Source organism: Poeciliopsis prolifica, unplaced genomic scaffold (genome assembly GCF_027474105.1).
Source record: "Poeciliopsis prolifica strain line A6 unplaced genomic scaffold, Auburn_PproV2 SCAFFOLD008, whole genome shotgun sequence".
In the NCBI taxonomy this organism is placed as follows: Eukaryota; Metazoa; Chordata; class Actinopteri; order Cyprinodontiformes; family Poeciliidae; genus Poeciliopsis; species Poeciliopsis prolifica.
The window spans coordinates 1411962-1435106 of NW_026562383.1; the positions used below are offsets into that span (position 1 = coordinate 1411962).

The 23145-nt window shown below is 41.2% G+C and overlaps 3 protein-coding genes across 4 annotated transcripts; 2 read left to right on the forward strand and 1 right to left on the reverse strand.

Annotated features, from left to right (window-relative positions):
- The first annotated feature begins 908 nt into the window (after window positions 1–908).
- Window positions 909–11106, forward strand: pif1 (PIF1 5'-to-3' DNA helicase homolog (S. cerevisiae)). Of its 2 annotated transcripts, XM_055033373.1 has the most exons (12): window positions 909–1674; window positions 2486–2609; window positions 2688–2813; window positions 3152–3305; window positions 5041–5155; window positions 5467–5573; window positions 6716–6855; window positions 7401–7507; window positions 7590–7677; window positions 8821–8966; window positions 10581–10772; window positions 10910–11106. In XM_055033373.1, the coding sequence occupies exons 1-12, from the start codon at window positions 1090–1092 to the stop codon at window positions 10946–10948; spliced, it is 1923 nt and encodes a 640-aa protein (XP_054889348.1). In that variant the 5' UTR covers window positions 909–1089; the 3' UTR covers window positions 10949–11106. The 2 variants fall into 2 exon arrangements, with proteins under 2 accessions (XP_054889348.1, XP_054889349.1); XM_055033374.1 differs by lacking the exons at window positions 10581–10772; window positions 10910–11106 and having other exon boundaries at window positions 8589–8920.
- A 1195-nt stretch (window positions 11107–12301) lies between these two features.
- Window positions 12302–16864, reverse strand: LOC129362317 (cytochrome b-c1 complex subunit 6, mitochondrial). Its single transcript, XM_055033779.1, has 4 exons — window positions 16714–16864; window positions 16325–16378; window positions 13276–13437; window positions 12302–12582 (listed from the first exon to the last, which is right to left on the reverse strand). The coding sequence occupies exons 1-4, from the start codon at window positions 16759–16761 to the stop codon at window positions 12550–12552; spliced, it is 297 nt and encodes a 98-aa protein (XP_054889754.1). The 5' UTR covers window positions 16762–16864; the 3' UTR covers window positions 12302–12549.
- A 167-nt stretch (window positions 16865–17031) lies between these two features.
- On the forward strand, window positions 17032–21902 carry nsun4 (NOP2/Sun RNA methyltransferase 4). The gene is made up of 8 exons (XM_055033778.1): window positions 17032–17136; window positions 17812–18025; window positions 18464–18644; window positions 18756–18910; window positions 19013–19173; window positions 19249–19373; window positions 20412–20544; window positions 20660–21902. Exons 1-8 carry the CDS (start codon window positions 17041–17043, stop codon window positions 20801–20803), a joined length of 1209 nt encoding a protein of 402 aa, XP_054889753.1. The 5' UTR covers window positions 17032–17040; the 3' UTR covers window positions 20804–21902.
- The last annotated feature ends 1243 nt before the right edge of the window (window positions 21903–23145 follow it).

The window sequence follows — 23145 nt, forward strand, 5'->3', positions numbered from 1 at the left end:
GGAGAAATTTGTTTTAGAAGCAGGGGGAAATGGCAGTACAACAATAGAAGCTCATCCAAAAGGAAAAGTAAATAAATACATACAATAAAACCCAAAAAATACATAAAAGCACAAATGTCAGATCGGCAGCACATCCCCTTAGCCATTTCCATTCGCATATAATATATCCTCTACATGCTACTCTTGATCACCGTCTGGGCCTCCAAATAAACAGTCCAGGCTAGTCCGCATTCATCAGGTTAATGGAGAGTGTAATGGAAAATGTTCAATGTGTTCCTCGCCCCTTTTGTGCTTTAGATTGTGTCTGATGATGAGATCATGCGTCTGCAAAAACAAAACAATAGAACTCTGTTGTAACCTAATACTTTGTTTGGCAAAAGTCTTTATTCATAAACAAAGAGTGTTGAGATCATCCTCCGTTTTTGACATTTTTTTAAAATCTGAATTTCACTTATTTGAAATCTCTGAAATGTATTGAATCACATGAATACCTGAAGAAATTGTTAATGGAATTACACACTGATGCATGTTAATCCTAACATAGGAATCCCCTCATTGCTATTTTAGTTATTATTTAATTTTATTTATTTATTTTTATCGATATTACTTTGTATTTCCATTTCTAAATCTGCTGCTATGGCTTCTATGGAGTCGCGCTGTTATATTTGCCTTACTTATTGTACTTACTTTGTTTAAATAAAGTTTTTTTTTTTTAATCAGTCTAATAAACGTCACTGCTCACACAGCCAGTGATTGGTAGTTTCTGCAATGGGGGCGTGTCATCTCGTCTTTCATTGGTTGGAGTTTTAAACCTCCCTGACCTGGTTGGTCGGAGAGGTCGGCGTGTGATTGGTTGATTTCACTGCCTTCAATTTTAAAAACGCTCTGCTGCTGGTCGGTGGTCTGAACAGCTGAACCAAAGATAAGAGCTTAAAGCGCTTTCACTTCATCGTCTAGTCACGTTCTGGTTTTAGGAAACAGCTGGATTCGACGCAATTCTGCAGAACGCTGCAGTGACGTTTCACTGTGCAGGATCTCAGTTTCACTCAGTTCAGCGGTGTCGCCTTGTTCAAGACCCGTCAGGAGCGAATGCGAGCCGGTTTTCGTCAGCCGGTTTCTGTGATGCTAGCCGGAGAGGACGGCGCTCAGCTGCGGTGCTGTGTGGCGGTGGAGAAGCTGAACAACTGCGGCCAGGCCACCCGGAGACAGCTCGTCCGCAAAGCCTCCGTCATCCTGGGCCGCAACGAGTTCCAGGAGCTGCTCCTGCGCGTGCACGACGGGAAACTGTCCCACAGTTACATCCTGAAGGACTTCAGGCTCTTCACCAAGTTCGCCAGCGAGGGGAAATGCACCGTGAAACTGCTCCCGGAAAACACCCAGCTGCTGCTCTCCAACTGCCCTCCCGACCGCCTGAAGCTGTTCCTGAAAACACTCAGCATCAAGCACCAGGTCTGGCAGGGCGGCAAACCTCTGACCGACCGGGACAAGCTGAAGGCCGGCCTGCCCCGCAGCTTCGAGGCCGTCAGCCCTCTGCAGCAGAAAGACATCCAGAAGGTGAATGAGCTGCGGAGCAGAGCGGCTCCCTGCGGCCTGACGGACCGCAGCAACCAGGGGCCAGCTGCAGGCAAAGGTCAGCAGGTCAAACGGTCCCGAAGTGATGCCAGCTGCAGCCCGGTGAGTGACTGGACACCACACTCTGGTAAACTGCTCCAAAATGTACTTTAATGAGAGTAACATCACTGGAATAGGATTTTATAAAAGTAGAAGTTAATAGTTTTCTATTAAATGACTCTAGTAAGGGTAGAAAGGCAAATGAAGTGTTTAACCAATGTTTAATACCATCTGACTGAATTTGTGGGGAAAAAAAATAAATGTAAAATTGTGTGCCAATTCTAGTATTTTGAAGAAAGAAAGGGTTAATAATATACATTAAAATGCACAAATTCATAAAGAAATCCTATTAGAGATTGACAAGTCTTGAAAGGGATTTAGATAACTCTCCAGCAGCACATTAACATATCAGAGCTCAAATGAAGTGACATATATCCACCTGTTAAAATGGCCCAATCAAAGTCCAGAATCCACATTAGACTCTGTGGAAAGACTTGGATTTCATGACAGAAGCAAAATCTTCAGAACAATTCAGCATATATTAATGAATAACCCAGTTATTACTGAAACATTTTTAGTAACTAAAACATATTACACACCAATAGATGCTTGAAAGCCATTATGTATGTAAGTTATGATTTCTCCTTATAGTTAACAAAAATGTGACATTTAACATTTGAATATTACATCAGATCAATAAAAAAATAAAACTTGTTTTAATACAGAAATGTAGCCTTTATGAAAATTAACATTTAGTGAAGGTTCTCAATTTTCAAAAGCTACATTTTAATCTGACAAATGAACCTCATTGGAAGGCATATTCTAAGCCATCTGGGCTTCAGAAACTCATCAGACGTTTTGGTGGTGATTACAGGTGAAGGGAAACCCCAGTAAGAGAGTCAGCTTGTCTCTCCCGATGCGGAAGCTCAGCAAAGAGCAGGCTGCTGTTCTCAGTGCGGTGCTGAGCGGCAAGAACGTCTTCTTCACTGGAAGTGCAGGTGAAATGTCTGACGCTCTGCTGAATCGCTCTTTGGCACCTCAAGATCTATATTTGAGGTATTGGGTTTTCTTTCCAGGTACGGGGAAATCCTTCCTCCTGAAGAGAATCCTGGGATCTCTGCCCCCGAAGAGCACCTTTGCTACGGCCAGCACAGGAGTGGCTGCGTGTCACATTGGAGGAACAACACTGCACAGCTTCGCTGGTCAGAGGAAACAATTTTCATCTTTAAATAAAATAACGGCTCGGGCTGTGTGCACATTTTGTTAAAACGATGCTTTCAGGGTCTTGGTGGACATTGATTGTCACAGAACAGTTTTCAAATTTTGAGTAGAGGCTCCTCTGTTAAAATGAGATTTCTCTTCCTAATAAAGTGTCAGAATGCATCTTCTTCCTGCCTGATTCTAACTGGGTTTTGTCACTTCAGAGTGTCCATGTTGACATTTACTCACCCAGTAGAAGAACTAATTAATCTGGGTTTCACTGAAGACCCACTTTATTTGTCATTAACTGATCTTTGCTCATCCGGTTGCTTTATTCCAGGTATTGGCTCAGGCTCCGCCCCCTTGGAGCAGTGTGTGGAGCTGGCCCAGCGGCCCGCTGTGCTGCAGCACTGGACCAGCTGTCGCCACCTCATCATTGATGAGGTCTCCATGGTGGAGGCCCAGTTCTTTGACAAGCTGGAGTCCGTAGCCAGGTGGGGTCAGGAGTGTGACAATATCATTACAATTTTAGAGTAATGATGAGTTTGATCTGGGAATGTCATTTAGAATGATAGAAGTCAAGCATTGTAAATAGCATTGTAGATTAAAGAGTTGTGTTACATGGTCGAAACAAAGTCTAAGTGCTACATTGAGTTCTTGGCCAAAATTGGTGTGTTTTGTTTAAATGAGCTAGTCTTTTTGTTTAATATATATTTTTAGCAGTTTATTAGTCTAGAGCCATTTTGCCCTCAGCCCAACTATTGATTTACAGGCCTTTTTTTTCTTCTTCAGACATTAGGAAAGGATTGGGGTTATGACCCACTAAGTAATTTTTCTGTTCCAGAACAACACACACTTCCTAATGAATATTAGTCCCGTTTTTCTTAAAATGCATTCAACAGACTTAAAGTGGCACTGGTGAATGTACGATTTTGTTGGACCTTTAGTAGCTTTTGACACCTTTGGTCTTCACAAGCAGACAAGTGTTCATATAAACCTCAGTGTGCCAGAACCTACTGAGCTAATTGGTGGAGTACTCTTCAAGTTTTGGATCGTGAGTGTTAAAAAAGCATTTTGAACACATTTTTTAATTATAAATTTTCACACACTTGGACAGAGCATTAGTACATTTCATAGGATCTTTGCCATTTCTTCCACATTCTCTGAATCAAATGATTTATTCTTCTAATATCTGTTTGGTGAAGACAATAATACCTCACTTTTATGCAGCTGATGTACAGCTGTGCTGTTTAAGCGTTAGGAGTTCTCCAAACAGTCTAAATCACTGCAGTCACAAACGAAGTTTCCTGGATTCAAATCCCACTGGGTTTAGGGTAGGTGTGTGTACTGCAGACAGTAGATGGAGAACGTAAAATAAATTACCTGGTTTAAAATATAACTTTTTTTTTTTTAACCAAACTCTAAGAAAATCCCTGTTTAATTATTGACCCAGAGAGCATGGTTCTTCTGATCAGGCAACAAATTGGACTTTGACTAACCAGTGGAATCTTTTTTTATTTTTATTTATTTATTTTTTCCTTTTTATCACCATAAGCTGTGCTTTGTGGATCAATAAAAGGACAGGCAAAGCGCATGCTAAGGTTACTGTCCTCGATGCAGCTGTTCTGGGTTTGATTCCCAGACCTGAACTATTAACTGCATGTCTTATTTTTTTTTCTACCCTACTTCCTGTCCAGCTACTCATGAATACAGGCCAGAAACTAAAACCTTTACAAACAAGCCATTTGAATTCAAAGTCTACTTGCACACAGAAGCAGGTATGAACAATATTTAGTAAAGATGAAGGCTAGCACCACAACGTGCTAATGCTTTAGTTTGTTTTCATTTCTCTTGTGTCATGTTTTAGAGACATTTAGGAAACAGGAAGTAGAAAAAACCCCAGTTCTTATCATATGTATTTTTTAATCAGAATTTGACATCTTTGACTGTTTTAAAACTGAACTGTTGGTTCAGTTTTTAAAACTCAGTTTTAAAAGACGTCCGTTTTTTTCTTCTTCAGTGGTTTAAGTGATGTCCTTGAAATGAACTCCCTCTGTTATCAAAACTTGAATGGTGAAGCTTGAAATTACAACGGAACAATCACTCTTCCTCAGCCTGTGTTTCTATAAACACAGGCTTTATTATTCTCAATGACAGATTAGTTACGGCCATGAGAGACTGGGTCTGACCCAGTTCTGTAGAACTGAACCTTGCTGTGTCTCTTGTCAGGTCGGTGAGGAGATCCACACAGCCGTTTGGAGGCATCCAGCTCATCGTCTGTGGGGATTTCCTCCAGCTACCTCCAGTTTCTAGAGGAAAGGAAAAGGCCAGCTTCTGCTTCCAGGTTGGTCCTCTGCAGCATTTCTTTACTGCACTGCTGAAGCTCTGCACTAATGCTGCTGACCTACGCTGGATCTTATTTTCGTTACTGGAGATAAAGCTACATGTGTAACAGATTAGGACCCTCAGTGTTGTTTTTTTCTGGTAGACTGATGCATATGCTAAGCCTGGTCTGAGTGCATGTGAGTCATTGCTGCTGTCTGTTTATTCATAATAATAATAATGTTCTTTAGTGAGCATCTTTCTTCTCTTTGCACATTTTCTGGGAATCATTATGGAAACTCATGGAAAACCTTCTGATTTGTGAACTTTCAGGCCAGGAGTTGGAGGAAGGTCATCCAGGTCAACATGGAGCTAACAGAAGTGAGGAGGCAAACCGACCAGAACTTTATCTCCCTCCTGCAGGCAGTGAGGGTAGGCAGGTAAACCAACCCCATGGTTGCCTGTGATGCTGCTGCTTTACATAATGCATGTCAATACAACTCTGATTGCAGTTGCAATAATCCATCCATGATCTGATGCCACTGAAACAAGGTTCTCTGTGTGAGCAGCTTCAACTGATCACTTTTAATTTAACTGTACCTATTGCTTTGACTGGGACTAGAAATCTTTGGGGTGTGTGAACCTCAATGAGCTGAGGCGGTGAGCCAGATTTTCTCCATGTCATTCATGAGCCCTGAATGACGTGTATCTGAAATTAAGGCCTGAAAATGCCTTGAATTTTTTTATTTATTTTTTTAGATAAGTTGGCCTTAAATACTTTGAAGTTCTAAAATTCTACTTGTTTTTTTCTGTTTTTTGGTTTCTCATGTGAATTTCTACTTCAGACAACTCTTTGAATCATGTTCATACATGTCCATTGTGTTCTATGACTCTAGGGCAGTTCAAGTTACTGGTTATTAGCTACTAGCACACACTTGCTAACTTCTTTGTTTTTTTTTTTTTTTGTTTTTTTTTTTTTAGTTTTTCTTTTGTTTTGTTTTTTGCACCAGTCATGGCAAATTTGTCTGCAGGTGACTGGAGGACATTTGTCTTTGCCATGAGCGCATTTCTGTTGCCAAGCACATTCTGTTCCGAAAAGCTTGGCATTATGGGGGTTAACGCTGTAGAGAGCATGACGCAATATCCAATTTATGTTTATGGTGATAGAGGTCTTAATAACATTCATACATTTGTGGTGGTGAAATGTGCAGAAGTCTTGTCATTGAGTGACAAAGTCCTACAGCTTTTATGCCACATGGAGATCGACAAGCTGTAACAGGATGAGGTGTGACACTTCTCTTAGCGTTGGGTGTCATGTTCCCTTCAACGGGTAACGACTGTGGAATGTTTTCTTCACTTCTTGTAAGTTTCATGTTGGATTTTACAGCTTCAAAACGAGAGGCAGCACAGATCTTGCCTCTCCTGCTAGAATTGGAAAGGGTGAATGCATTTTAGTTTCTTCTTTTTTATTTATTTATTTTTTCTCCCCTCCAAGTTATAAATGTTACACCCACAGCAGCTCCATCTCCGGTATGAGTTTGAGCTTTTCCTGAAGGAAATGTTCTGTGTCACAATAACTCAGAGTGTCGGAGGAAGTCACAGCCACGCTGCTGAAGAGCGCCTACCATCAGATAGAGCGGGACGGGATTCTGGCCACCAGGCTGTGTACGCACAAGGACGACGTGGAGCTTACCAATCAGAACAAACTCCAGCAGCTGCCAGGTCTGAATGCTAACTGCTGTCCACAACGTCTTTACCAGTGCTGCAATGAGAAGTAGCTCTGATGTGCCGTTCCTCCAGGTGTTTACTACTTGGGGGAGGGGGAACAAAACCAATGATTATTAGAAATTTTCTCCACTGTTTGTGCCACAAGAATATCAATCAGAAAACAAAAAAACAATTAAATGCAGTTGCTATGAGCAGTTTGGTGATGCAAATCACTTCTTGAAACGGCATCCTGAAGAAACCAATTTCAAATGATAATCTTTTGCAATAACGGTATTTGTGCTTATGACACTGTGAATGCTGTGCCATGCTCTCACAGCCATATGATAAAATAGTGATATGGGTTGTTGTAACCCATATAACTACCACAGAATGATGTGATAAAAATTTAAGCTTGTATCGCCCACCCGTAGTTCTGGAATCTTTTTAATTTTGTAAGACACAATTTCATCAAAAAACGTTTTAATAAAGTTTTTTTTTTGTGTGTGTGTACATTTTCTCAGTGATCTGCAGTAACTGAAGCATTTCTCCTCGTCCTGCAGGGTTATCACGGGCATTTGAGGCTGTAGACAGCGACCCAGAGCTGGTGAGGACCATAGACGCTCTCAGCCCAGTCAGCAGGCTGATCCAGCTGAAAGTGGGAGCCCAGGTAGACTTCAACTCAATGGTTCCTGCAGAGATCGACTTTGTTTACATAAAACATATTTTTAAAACCTTTTTGCATCCCAAAGGTCATGCTGACCAAAAACCTGGATGTGGCTAAAGGTCTGGTGAACGGCGCCAGGGGAGTGGTGGTCTCATTCGACTCAGGAAAACAAGGTTTGGATCAGTTTTTTCTTTTTTTTTCTGTTGGCACAATACTTGAACAGGAATACAATGTTTGATTAAAAGTCAAGTTTGTTGGGGGTTTTTTTTCCTCCTACTTGTCAGCGTGTGACAGAAAAGCTCCTCATATTTTCATTGGATTAAAACCAAGTGAAAATGAGCTTTTGTTCTTTCGGCAGAGAACAAAAGTGCAGAATGCCACAGTGATGACAGTGAGGAGGTTCATCACTACGTGACAATAGTGGCTCCATTCAACAGCTTTTCAGCTCCAGGAGATCAGTTGAATTTGCCTAATTTAGAACAAAATAAACTTCAAAATGTACATTTTTTTTGCCAGCTTTTATAATTGTACTGACCTTTTGTTTCTTCAGACAGGAGAGGCAGAGATTTCAATTTAATTATTAAACCAATTATTGTTTTTCTTGTTACTAAACTTTGTACCCCACTATCAAAAACAGAATCCTTTCTTAACACCATGTTGAGAGATTGACTCTGGAAATGGAGGGACGTGCAGAGTTGTTTTTCTACCAAACACATTTTCTTGTGCGCCATCAAACGTGAATTGATTACTGCTGTTGCAGTTATCTCACTGAACCCTGAAGCCGTGTCCTTAGTGGGAGTAGGAAGCCACAAGCCTGATTTATGGAACAGTTCTGGGTCAACTGCCACAGACACATTTAGACAATCTTCATTTTGAAGTGGAAAAAAATGAAGTGGTGCTGACAGAACCTGGTCCCAGGAACACCATCAGGTTAAAAACTAAATATTGGATCAAAAGTGCTTTGATGGTGTGACTTTAAAATAAAGATAAAGAGAGGAAAAAGTGATGATTCTGAGGTGGTTTTTACTTTCATGAACATGAAAAATAATTTACATCAGTTTCTTCTTTCTTCTCAAACCTCCAGTTGGTCGAGGCAGACGGCAGCTCATTCTTAACCAGGTTCTGGTTCTGCTGGACGATTCTTCCTGTTAAAAGGAGACTTCTTCCTTCCCACTGTAACTTCATTCATGCTCTATGTGAGGGATTGCTGTAAAGTCTGTACATGAAGCAAACAGCTGCCTGTCAACAACTTCATGTTGCGCCAATAGAGAAGACTCTTTCCTGATCCGCTGATCTACTCCCTCGTTGGTGGTCAGGATTCCCACGTGTTCGCTTCCTGTGTGGGATCACGGAGGTGCTGAAGCCGGAGCGCTGGGTGTTTAAATCCGCCAGTGGGATTCAGTTGAGCCGACAGCAGCTGCCGCTGAAACTGGCCTGGGCCATCTCCATCCACAAGAGCCAGGTGAGTCCAGGATCTGCGCTGCAAAAACACAAGCGTGACAAAGTAGTTTTCTAGTTTCTACTGCATATCTTAGTTTTCTCAATTCTGGTGAGTAACAATCTATAAAAGCTTTTATTTTATTTTATTTTTTTAAGTAAGTAAATAATACTTTAATATTGATATTTATTTTCATTTATGGGGAAAAATGTCCTTAGAATCCAATCTGCCAGTTGAACTAGTACTTTTTAATAATCAATATAAAGGAATTAACTTAAAACAAGCTTGGTGGAACAAAAGGTTTATGGTAAAATTTTGTTTATGTAGCTGCAACAGTGAATAAGTTTGACTTGAAACTCAACAGATGGGCTTACAGCTGCTTCCTCTTTGTTTCCATCTTCATCAACCGTGAAGAACGACTGAAAATAATTCTCTGAATCTTTTACAACTGATGTTTGGAAGGCATGTTTATCACACCACTCTGCTCCGGCTCCAGCTATTGATAACTAGTTTCAGGGGACTCAGGTTTGTTCCTGACTGGTTTCCACTAAACCACCTTTTTTTTTTTTCTCCAGAGCACACTATTAGAGACATGACCACGTTCCTTTTTCTCTTGATTTCCTGTTGTTCTTCAGTAAATGCAACCCAACTGTGTGTCCAAGTCTTTCTATATCCTGTTGCTGGTTGGGAGATGAGGAAGAGAGAGGAGGTGAGATTAGTGGCAACAAATCTATTTGGAAAGGAAATGACTGTTTCACCCTGCAGCCGCTGTTGCTACTACATCCTGACCCCAGACTTAGTAATTGGCTGGAGAATGGAGGACCAGGCCCTCTGGATAATTGGGATCACTGGTTGTGAGCACTGGGAGCAGGAGAGGTCTGCAGCGCAAGTGTCTGCAGATATGAAACAATTCAATATCAGAATATAAATGACCGCTTTTGTTTTCTGCTCTAGTAGTTGGGCAGTAAGGCCAACTTCGGGTCTCAATACGGACACTCCTCACATCAACAGTAACCTGTCTGCCTCTCCTGTCTGGTGGAAATGTATTTATTGGCACTGCTTCCAGGTTGGCCTTCTGCAGACACACAAGTCCAAAGGGTCTGGGACTCTAAACTCTAAAATGTAGCGCTTAAAGGGCCAGTGTTATATAAAACCGACCTTTTGAGCTGTACATCATGTTATATTATTCTGTCATTGACAAAAAAAGAACCCGGAGTGTTGCTTTGATTCTTTCATGTATGTTTGAGAAACCCTTTAATCTCCTTGGCAACCATTGAATTGTACAAAATGCCTGGTTGGAAATCAGAGGAAAGCTGGAGAAAACCTGGAGTTAATAGAGGAAATGACATCCTGAAGGCAGAGTTTCAGAAAATGTTTTAAAATTTCAGGCTGTTAAGTTCTCTTGTCATATTTGCATACCTTCACTGCAAAGGTATGCAAATATGACAAACCTTTGCAGTGTGGTCACAGACATGACCACACTGTTGATATAAAACACAGTGTGGAGTGTGAGTCTACACTAGAAAATGGCTTCAGATGCATTGGATGTTGAAGTGCCGCTCTCTGGTTGTTTTCCCTGCAGAGAGTGTTGCTCATGTTGAACAGCCAGTTTACCTATTGTTTGTGTTTCTTGTGAAGGGAATGACTCTGGACTGCTTGGAGATCTCCCTGGCTCGGGTGTTTGAGAGCGGCCAGGCCTACGTGGCCCTGTCTCGAGCTCGAAGCCTGGAGGGCCTCAGGGTCATGGACTTTGACCCCCATGTTGTCCGGGCGGATCCAGATGTTCTCCTCTTCTACAAGAAGCTGAGGAAGGAGCAGCTGCTCATGCAGGTGAGTGTGGAGCTCTCCACATCCCCCACAGTTTGGTCTGAACTAAACGATTTCATCTATAGTGTCACCAAGTTTCCAGAAAGTGAGAATTGTGATGTTTTTGTGTTCAGAACTAATTGAGTGGGTTTTCCCTGCAGGCCTCCATGGATGATTTCTATAATAAAGAAAATGCTTGACAGGCATCTGCATCTCCTGAGCCACTATGCACCATGTGCATGACTTATGCTTTTAATACAACCTGAATTTAACTTAACTCACTGGCTGAGTTCCACTGCCACCTGCAGTTCATTTCTGTGACTTGCAGTTTTTAAGTTTTTTTTTTTTTTTATCATGGCATGATTTGTAATTTATTGTGGTTTGTATTTAAATAAACTTTTGGCCTCACTATCCAAGTCTTGTCGTCATGTAGTTTGTATGAACGAGGAATAATTGAGTAAAATTTCAGCTAAAGCAACTCTACAGCTTCACAGGCTTTATGTCAAATCTAAGGCAATTCAGGAAAAGTAAAAGTCTCACAATTCTGGGGGGGGGGAAAGCTATGAATCAAAGATGATGTGAACAGCAAATTCACTGAATCCAGTGTCACTTTTGCCACATTTGGTTAGCCTTTTACTGCCAAATGGCTGACATTTTCCCTGAAGACAGTTTTTTCATATTAAAAGTTGTAAACAAGTCTTCAGACTTTGCCATGAAGTGAGTCATGTTGCCACGAGTTGTCTTTAATATTTCTGCAACTTGGTTTGGGTTGAACTTTCAGTAAAATCAGTTGACTGGCTCAGACACACACCTCTGAAAACATTTCATGTGTTTCGGATGAATTGGTGACACCAGCCGGCCTGGGCAGCCTGGAGTTAGCCAAAAGACAAATGTACTCTTAATATGTAGTGGCATATAAGTAACTTCACACTGTTATTGTGGAATGCTGCATAGAGAAAAATTAAGATGGAAAGTTACTTTTATTTATATACCACATTTCCAGCAACATGAAGTGCCTACACCACACGGAACAAAAAGTCTGGAAAAATGAATACATTCTTATGCATTTGGGCCTTTCTTCCACATGAAAACTGTTTAATATCACTAAACAATAATTAGGAAAAACTCTTAACGTAAGTGGAGATTTGAGTCTTGTGCATTACAGGCACTAATATATCCACATACTTTCTTTGACAGTTGACATTGTCCTGTTTTATTAACTTTGTATTATAATACTCTAAAGATATGTCCACACAAATGAACCTCCTGGCGCCATGTTTAATTCCTAACAGGAAGTTGATTAGCTCATAAGGTTTTGCTTTGTGCTATGCTGCCCCCTATGGGTTTAGCATGTTTGAAACCATGCCAACGGGCAGATTTGTTTGGGTTAATGTGGAAGAACTTTTCTGAAACCGATCCAGTGTACGATTTTTAAAACGATGTGATGCAGCTGTTGGTTTTTCCATGTTGGCCTCAGACTCTAAGGCTTCAAATGGTGTGATTCATTATTATTCATTGCCAGGAATAACAAAGAATGACATGATCAGACAGAATGATGAGGAAAACCTTTATTTCTAAGTGGAACAATGATTCCAAGGCCAAACCCAGAGGTAAACGTTTCATTATGGAGCGCCATCTTAACTCTGGACTGATTTCTAACACTGCTGCACCAGGGATGGGAGCAGCAGTGTTGATGAATAACAATGGTATTGAGAGCACATGATTGCAGAGGACATGCATTATGTCTAACATGATTATTAGTCGATCAGGATCCTACAGCTACACTGGGGGGCGGGGGGCGTCATTTCACATTGTGGAACAGCTTGTGTGCAACCTGAAAAGAAAGAAACAATTTACTGAAATTAAATCAATCAAAATCAGCTTCAGCATCTGCAGCGTGTTCAGAGAGGATGAGAGACCAGAGCGTCTGCTTCTGTTCTCAACCAATAAATGTCCTGAAGGACTTCAAGGTTTTTTATTGTTTGCTTTGTTGTTGTTTTTCCTGGCTGCTGGTGACCTGTCTTTCAGCTGCTCAATCCTTGCTGTGTGTTCTATAAGCACTTTCTATTTTTATTTTCTTTCTCCTGTTTTATTTGTGTGGATAATGCGAGTTTAATTTTAACTCAAGTTATTTCATTCTACTCAAACAGTCTGTTCATAGTCACATCTCTCAGAGTTTTCCTTTAACTAAAAGGAGGAACAGAAATAATCTTCCTTTGGACTTGAATTCTGGCTGAACTGAGATCAGTTTCATTTCGTTTCCAATTCATTCTAATCATATTTGACATTCTGAATGTGTGTGGCTTTTTATTTGCTAAAGCAGAAGTAAGAGTTTATTTTTGTCATGTGGCACTTTACTCTGCATTTATTCATGCAATTCATCTTTTAATTTGTTGGCTGTAAAAATTAAGACTGTAAAAAAGTTGAATAAAATATTATTTTCTAGTGATGGATTTGAACAATAAGCAGATGTGAGTATTAGCCCTGCTACTAAAGCTCAGTCTCTTCAAACTTCTCTAACACTTACACAATGGTCCCGTGCGTGCAGGAAGTCAAAGAGCTCTTCTGTGCACTCCTCTGTTGTGCTGGACCTGGAGCTGACCCTGGCTTCACACACCTCCAGACGCTCCTTCAGGTGCACACAGTGCTCAGTCTGCTCACATTTGGATCGTATCGTTTCCAAGGGGTCCTGGAAGGAACCAGAGATGGAATGGCAGCAGCAAATCAGAATCATTTCCCCCCTGGCCCAGTGTTAACCCTCACCCAGAAGCAGACGGTGCCTCGATAAGGCTGCACTGAGCGATTATTTTAGTTATCAATTACGCTGACAATTAATCAGATTTAAGTCTTTATTATAAAATATTTGAAATGCAGTAAAAGATGCAAATAAATATAATTAATTTGTTTTTTGTGATTTAAAAAAAAACATTTTATTGTCAAAAATACAATAACAGCATTCCTTTAGTGAACTCGTTATAATTTGTAGCAAAGGATGTATCTGCATAAAAAAAAGAATGTATAAACATGTAGAAACCTGAAACCCTTTATGCTGAACATATCAATACAATGCATGGTTGATCTGGTGATCACCTTTGGATTAACCAATGAATAAACATTTGTTACAGCATTGTCTGCAGTAACAAGGTAAAACTGTGCCATACAGATATGATTTTCCAAAGCAAAGTATTGGAAACATCAATCCATTTCCAGATGAATCTTTTACAATCAAATCTGTAATAGGTGGTCTTGGGTTTGTGTGGTGATGTGAAATATGTTGTTTTAGGCTGGACATGTGGTTAGCTTTTAGGCAGCTGAACACATGTGGAAACCTCTAGAAACTAGAGAATTGTGGAGCAAAGGGTTTCTAGAAAATATGAATGTAATGAATTGAAGATAACAAAGGTTGAAGTTAAGCCTGAAAGTATACATGAATGGAAAAACACTCCATCTCCCTGCTGCATGTGTCTCTGTCCCTGTTCTTGAGCAGGCAGTCATCTGCTTCATTCTCTAGCTTTACATCTGCTTCATTCTCTAGCTTTACATCTGCTTCATTCTCTAGTTTTACATCTGCTTCATTCTCTAGCTTTACATCTGCTTCATTCTCTAGCTTTACATCTGCTTCATTCTCTAGTTTTACATCTGCTTCATTCTCTAGCTTTACATCTGCTTCATTCTCTAGCTTTACATCTGCTTCATTCTCTAGTTTTACATCTGCTTCATTCTCTAGTTTTACATCTGCTTCATTCTCTAGCTTTACATCTGCTTCATTCTCTAGTTTTACATCTGCTTCATTCTCTAGCTTTACATCTGCTTCATTCTCTAGCTTTACATCTGCTTCATTCTCTAGCTTTACATCTGCTTCATCTAGCTTTACATCTGCTTCATTCTCTAGCTTTACATCTGCTTCATTCTCTAGCTTTACATCTGCTTCATTCTCTAGTTTTACATCTGCTTCATTCTCTAGCTTTACATCTGCTTCATTCTCTAGCTTTACATCTGCTTCATTCTCTAGTTTTACATCTGCTTCATTCTCTAGCTTTACATCTGCTTCATTCTCTAGCTTTACATCTGCTTCATTCTCTAGCTTTACATCTGCTTCATTCTCTAGCTTTACATCTGCTTCATTCTCTAGCTTTACATCTGCTTCATTCTCTAGTTTTACATCTGCTTCATTCTCTAGCTTTACATCTGCTTCATTCTCTAGCTTTACATCTGCTTCATTCTCTAGCTTTACATCTGCTTCATTCTCTAGCTTTACATCTGCTTCATTCTCTAGCTTTACATCTGCTTCATTCTCTAGCTTTACATCTGCTTCATTCTCTAGCTTTACATCTGCTTCATTCTCTAGTTTTACATCTGCTTCATTCTCTAGTTTTACATCTGCTTCATTCTCTAGCTTTACATCTGCTTCATTCTCTAGCTTTACATCTGCTTCATTCTCTAGTTTTACATCTGCTTCATTCTCTAGTTTTACATCTGCTTCATTCTCTAGCTTTACATCTGCTTCATTCTCTAGTTTTACATCTGCTTCATTCTCTAGCTTTACATCTGCTTCATTCTCTAGCTTTACATCTGCTTCATTCTCTAGTTTTACATCTGCTTCATTCTCTAGCTTTACATCTGCTTCATTCTCTAGTTTTACATCTGCTTCATTCTCTAGCTTTACATCTGCTTCATTCTCTAGCTTTACATCTGCTTCATTCTCTAGCTTTACATCTGCTTCATTCTCTAGCTTTACATCTGCTTCATTCTCTAGTTTTACATCTGCTTCATTCTCTAGTTTTACATCTGCTTCATTCTCTAGCTTTACATCTGCTTCATTCTCTAGCTTTACATCTGCTTCATTCTCTAGCTTTACATCTGCTTCATTCTCTAGCTTTACATCTGCTTCATTCTCTAGTTTTACATCTGCTTCATTCTCTAGCTTTACATCTGCTTCATTCTCTAGCTTTACATCTGCTTCATTCTCTAGTTTTACATCTGCTTCATTCTCTAGCTTTACATCTGCTTCATTCTCTAGCTTTACATCTGCTTCATTCTCTAGCTTTACATCTGCTTCATTCTCTAGCTTTACATCTGCTTCATTCTCTAGCTTTACATCTGCTTCATTCTCTAGTTTTACATCTGCTTCATTCTCTAGCTTTACATCTGCTTCATTCTCTAGCTTTACATCTGCTTCATTCTCTAGCTTTACATCTGCTTCATTCTCTAGCTTTACATCTGCTTCATTCTCTAGCTTTACATCTGCTTCATTCTCTAGCTTTACATCTGCTTCATTCTCTAGCTTTACATCTGCTTCATTCTCTAGTTTTACATCTGCTTCATTCTCTAGTTTTACATCTGCTTCATTCTCTAGCTTTACATCTGCTTCATTCTCTAGTTTTACATCTGCTTCATTCTCTAGCTTTACATCTGCTTCATTCTCTAGCTTTACATCTGCTTCATTCTCTAGCTTTACATCTGCTTCATTCTCTAGTTTTACATCTGCTTCATTCTCTAGCTTTACATCTGCTTCATTCTCTAGTTTTACATCTACTTCCGTCCAAATGAGACGGACAGAACTTAAAGCCTCTTACCACCATTTCTTCCTCCTCTTCTTCCTCCTCCTCTTCCTCAGCAGGAGCATCCTCCTATTAAACGGCAAGAAGAATCTCAGTCAGTTTATACTGAAATAAAAGCCTATTCAAGAACTCAAGGTGAACTTGCACCATTCATTTAAAAACTCACTGGTAGCCATCTTTTATTAATTATTCATGGATAAATCTCTAATATCTAAATTCGGATATTTTTGCCCTGACTTCGCTGAACCAGAGTCGATATTAACAAGCCTTTCTATGTTCCAGTTGTTCCAGTTGAAGGGCTGACCCTTCGCTCATACGGTCCACCGCTGAGCTATTAGGTTACACAATCCGGTACACTATTTTAATTTGGCTCCTGTTTACATATACTTGTCTATTTACGGTACCTCTTCGTCGGGGTCTCCGGACGTGAGCATTTTTCTCTCGAAAACCATTTCAGCGAGTTGGAAACTAGCCAACAAGTCAGCTACCTGAAGCGAAAGACTGAACTGATGTCCCTGTTCGAGGACGCGAGGTCGGTCACACGCCGGAAGTGAGTAGAACGCTCTCTCCGTCCACAGTTTCCTATTGGCTGAAATGTTTCATCGATGTCTATTTTGTCTAATCACATACAGAGGTTTCCTAAGTCCCGCCTTAGTGAAAACAGGAAGCGCGGAACTGTTTTAGAAGGGTGCAAAGAATCCGTCGGATGAAAAAAGTTGTAGCACATCGTGATGGGGCTGTTGCTGGATTCTTCCAGAGTGATATTAAGCAGGGTCAAAGACCTGAGAGCCCTGACTTCTAAGCGACACCGAGTCAAAGGAAAATGGGTAGGTCACCAAAAAACAGGCAAACAGAATAGATTTTAGTGTTTTGTGTCTGAGAAAATGTTTATTTTTAAGGGTTTCGAGTTAGTGGGTTCGCCCCAATTGTCACCCGGTGAAGCGGTGTTTAGGGTGGGCGGAGTTTAGACAGCGAGAAGATCCACCACTTCTAACATGTGACTGGCATCATAACCACAACAGTTTTTTGGAGAGAACATAATAACGTTTCTTGTATAAAATGTACAAAATGTGTATATAAAATCAAATCAGGTGATTTTCTTTTTGTCATTTTGTCAGCCGTTGTGTAGAGCTCGAGCGAGTGGATCAGTATATGAAAATTAATTTCTTACACATTTAACATATTTAAAAGAAGCTACTGGAAATGATTTAGTTTTTAATACTTTACCACAAAGCATAGAAGTTCTCTTCTGACTGTTATAATGCGCCCAGTTCAGTTTGTCTGGAAAAATAAATACATTGCAGCCTTTTATATTTAAACAAAAATTCATATCCTTTATGTTTTTATAAAATTATCAAGTCACATTAGAACCTCATGTATCTATGTCTTTTATCGTGTTTTTTTTTTTTGTGTGTGTGTGTAATTCAGAAAGACCAGTCAGTTGGTCATGAAGTTAACTCTGAATTATTGCTAAATGTGTTTCTTCCTTTCTCTCCTATAAGGCTGCCACACATCCCAAGCTGCCTCCCACCAGAACGGCTCTGCAGCACTTCGATGCCACCTACAGCGCCCAGCTGGGGGCGCTCTGGCCCTCAATCCGAGTGGCCCTGCTGTCAGAGAGGAAGTACGGAGCCCTGCTCAATCATTTCTCCCATAATCTAGATGTGGAAGAACTCCAAGCTCAGGGATGCAAAGACTTCATCAGCAATGGAGAGGGTAGGTGTGCATTTCAGTGCAGTGTTCACTGCGACAGCCAATGATGTAGGACACACAGTTTCAAAACGCAAGCTCCATGACAATCTCCTACTGAGAAGCGTAAAGCACCACGCAGGCTCTGGTACAGAGCTTACTCCAGCACTGGCAACATGTGGCTGTGGGAGCCTCTTCATGCACAGTGAGACAATAAAGTGTTGAAAAACAACCATGTGGCATGAAGTGAAGAAGACACTTCTGTCCGAGAAAACATGGAGGACAGAGTTTAATTCAGCATTTAGTGTGACTTTTGTTCTCCAATGAATTCTCCTTCTGATTGTTGTGGAAATCTGCGATCGTTATCAGCTGTGATAAAAGCCTTTGAAGAGTTTCTGAAACTGAACCCAACAGGAGGATCTCTGGTAGATCTTTTGCTAATTCCTCTTTTTTTGTTTCCTGCAGCCTTCATGTTTCCGGCCTCCGCTGATCACCGCTCTGAGTTTAGACCTGAAGAAGACTCCAGCACTGTGTCTACAGAGACTCATGATGGTGGTAGTCTGCAGCCTTCTCCTCTACGGCTCAGTCCCAATATCAGGTGCTTGGTTTTTCCAAGAGGAGACATCACACGGTTCAGGCCCGCAAGGTGAGCGAAGGTCGCGTACAGTCCGATTTATTGGCACTTAAATAAAATCAGGTCGACGTCTTGTTCCAAGGAAGTATTGTCTGAATCTCTCTTCTGTCCTGTTATCTTAAGACCTGACAAGTTTGGCTTGTTGAGTTACTACCTGCTGGATGCAGCGTCCATATTGCCTTGTCTGGCGCTGGATGTTCAGGAGAGCCACACGGTTCTGGATCTGTGCGCTGCTCCGGGTGGAAAGGCCCTGGCTTTACTTCAGACACAGTCTGTCAGTGAGTGTCCTGCTCTAAGCTGGTCTTCATCAAGCTCTGTCCAGTCTGGTTAGTGTCCTGGCTCCTCTGACAATTATCCACCGTGTCGTTTTTATGCCACAGGGTTTTTATGTGCCAACGATTTGTCCGTGTCTCGAACGTCTCGATTGAAACGGGTTCTGCACAGCTACGTTCCCAAAGCGCTTCTGACCGATGACAAACTGCGCATCACATCGTTTGACGGCACCATTTGGGGGGAGATCGAAAGGAACTCCTTCGACAGAGTAAGCTCAGGTCACCCCATCATCTTCATCCTGTTTTTCTGGCGACACACTGATCTGACACCAGCTTCCCTTCAGGTCCTTGTTGACGTCCCCTGCACCACAGACAGACATTCCCTCATGGAGAACGACAACAACATATTCAGCAGGAGCAGAGTCGGAGAAAGACGCAGTCTACCACAGCTGCAGGCGGCGCTTCTGCTGTAAGAACCGTGGAAATACACAAACAGACCAAACCACTGATGACTAAATACCAAATATGCAAACATAATGTCACATGTCCCAGTGACTCCTTAACCCCGCTAGCTTCACATGGTGATAATCATCAGGAGCATTTCTGCAGTTTCACAGTGTCTACCTGGACAGTGATCAAACCACTACAATCATATCGTCTGGTGTAAGAAACCTACAAATGAATTCATCTTTATTCCCGTAGCATAACCTCACATTGAACAGGTTAGGAAAAGCTAACATTTTCCCCAAAGTAAATTTGCACAATAAAAATATCTCTGGTGACATGCAGAGATGCAAAAAGAATTCTTTAAAACTTTATCTCTAAAGTCTGTTTTGTTTTTTTTAAGAAAAAATATTATTTAAAAATAATTTTTTGAAACAAATTTTCTCACTTTCTCATTCAAATTCAGTCACTTGAGTTTGGCAACAATGAAGCATGTAAACAGTTTGCACAGCAGATGAGAGATGATTGATCATTTTAAGCCAGATTGTTACAACTCAGGGAAAACCATGGTATCTTTTTATTTTATTTTTATTTTTTGCTTTTTCACACAGAGCCTGGTTGGTTTGACTTTCATTGTTTAGAAATTAAATCCTCATATAAAAGTCTTTGTCCGATATTGAAGTGTGTGATGGTGGTGCAGGTGAAAAGCATTTGACCCATACACAAAGACCTTGGTCCTCCATGAGGATTCCTGGCCAATTGACCTTTGACCCATGTCTTCTCCCTCCTATATCAGGCATTCTGACCAGCCAAAGGCCGCTGGAGCTGGAAAGAATCATAAAAAAATTGTTCAAGACAGAAAAAAAATTAGAAACAAGAAATCTGTTTTACCAGAACAGAATTGAAAGTAGTTATGGCTCTTAATATCTCTTCCATGTTTGTATAAAAAATGAAGAAAAAAAAAACCTATTAATGAATTGATTAGTTGATCACATCACACACATTTGGTCAACAGAACTACAGGACTACTGTTAGTCAATCCAAGTGTGTGCTTCCTGTGTAGAGCGGGAATCCTAGCTGCTTGTCCCGGAGGCGACGTCCTGTATTCCACCTGCACCCTCTCTGCCAACCAGAACCAGGCTGTGGTGCAGCAAGCTGTGCAGCTGGCTGAGGAGCAGCACGGCATCCAGCTTCAGGTCGGTGGAACAACCACACCAGCAGAGGGAATGATGGAGGACTGCCGCATAGACTCATTAAATACACTAAATATTAAGGCACTGATATTTATTTTTGTCTCCCTTCCCCCCTCAGGTCATCAGTCTCTCCCCTCTGGCTCAGATGTTTAGCAACACATTTCACTTTGCTCCTGACCTCCACCTGGGTGAGATGGTCATCCCGCACTTAGCTGCTAACTTTGGACCCATTTACCTGTGCAAGCTGAGGAGACTCACCTAAACTCTGCTTTGTGGACACAAAACACAACAAACATCTGCCTGCTTTCATCCCAGATACTTTTCACCTGCAGAGTTATTTTTCTCCTGTAGACGTCTGCAGTAGCTCAGCAGTAAAGGTGCTTGATGTATTCTGCGGCCACCAGGGGGCGGTAAACTGTCCACCCGAGTGTGCAGCTCTTCTGCAGGGTTGTTCTGTGGTTATTCATCAGGTTTGATGGCTTTGCCTCATAATGCGTGTTTCTGCACAGAAGTAGAAGATAATGAAAAGTCAGCCCAGAACTTCTTTGACCATTTGGCTTCTCACATCTGAATCTGTGCAGCTTCCATTACTGTAGCAGGGCTGATTCCATTTTGCATCAGCATCAGTCAGAGGTGAGGCGCTTCCTCTCATCACCGCCTAATGGGAGGCGTTCAGGGGCCGTCTGCCATCACACCGCCGATGACCCTGTGTGCTGTCCTGGCTAGGCAATGTAGCGTGAAAAAAGGTGTGTGTATGCCTGCGCGTGTGAGAGAGTATATATATCTAGTACTGTATATTTGATGAGATCAGATGAATCCACATCCCATCGTCATTAAGCAGCTCGGCGCGGCGCAGCGCAGCGGGGACGGGACGCCAGCCATGCGGCTCCCAGATGAACATTAAAGAGGCAGCAGAGAGCTAAAATGGGCCGGCTCGCCCTCTCTCCTGCCCCGCCGCTGTTTTATTCCACAGATGAGTGCAGATAATTTCCTGTGCGATTGTGAGTGATTACTGTATTACTGTGGCAAAAAGGGGGGATGTATCAGGGAATGCAGAGGGAATTAATGACACATAAAAACTATATATATATATTTTTTTGTACCGGCTGCGTTGGTGCCTCGGATGGCTCTTGTGATTACCTAAACGTATTGTAAATATGTGTTTCCGATGGGCTCCTCCATAAATTTCCATGTTTTAGCACTCAGGAGATGGCAGACGGTTAGAGATGAGTTACTCTCTGCAGACTCCACCGGCTGCCTGCTTTATTATTGAATTAGCCAATGAGGCGCTGTGCGTTTGTGTCTGTGTGTGTAAGCCTGCGTTATGCTGTGTATTAAAAAGATGAATATTATGGATTTAACTATGCAGCCTTGCTTCTGTTGTGTTTTCAAATATAATGCTTTTGATAAACATGTGAAGCGCTCTAATAGTCTTCAACACACGCCGCTGTGTGACAGACACACAGCCATAAAAATCACACATTATGACTTAACTTTATAAGCAGCATAACTGAGCTCCCACTGCAGTCTGATGAACACTTTAACGATGAGAATCCATCAGTGTGATCAGGGAAGTAAGTGTGTGTCTGTGTGGGTGTGTGTGCGTGTGTGTGTGTGCAGGTGAAGCGCTGGCAGCTGGAGGGAGGATTCCAGCCGCTGGGGGTTAACAGTTACTGTCGCTGCGCCCAGCAGGAACTACAGTCACGGCAAACTAAACCGTAACAACGCTGCAAAAACAAAATGGAGAAAAATTCACCGCTCTACCCTGAATGACAGCTACCTAATTAACCAGTCATCAGAAAGTGGGACCACCTACAGAAGCAGTACCCGAGCATTAATTACCTCATGCAATTTTGCTCGATTCTCATCTCCCTTCAGTGCTCTGTGTGGGATTTCTCCCATTGAGTCAGTTTCTCTGGTTGAATTTCAGCTGGGAGATGAGAATGGACTAGAAGGCATTGGTCAGGTTTGTGTTTGGTTTTCTCCAAACATGGAGCGTCTCATTAGGAGATGAGAAAGTGAAAGCCTAATACAGCAATACTGAACAGCTGAGGTTATTTCACAACTAACTTTGTAAACTCAGATCATGTTAAGAGAAAATAATCTGTCTCCTACGACCCTTTTAAACAACTCATTCTAGTTCAATCTTTAACATGCTGATCTGCAATGTTTAGCATGCTGGAGAATCCAGTCCTTTAGAAATGGCCTGAATGTTTTCCTTTTGAAAATAATTACCAGAATATCTAGAAATGGTCTTTTAAGCCTTCCCAGATTAATGAGGAGCAACAATTCCTGAAAAGGAAGATGGGTTTCTTCCATGAGCTTCAAAAGGAAAAATCTGCTTTAAGTTTTCCTTATGACTAAAAATGATTTTCTGTATGGCTGTAGGAGTTCAAAGATGGTTCCTGTCAAGATCTTCCTAAAAACTAAACACATACCTGATGTTGGGAAGATGCTGTGCTTTGTAAGACATGTTATTTTGCCGTACTGTGGCAGCTCAAACTGCTTCCCATGAGGCATAAAACCTCGGGCTAACTGGAACTGAAAAGTCTTAGTATTGACCAACAACTCCAAATGGACTTGTTGGTTCGTTTTGGTTCTGAT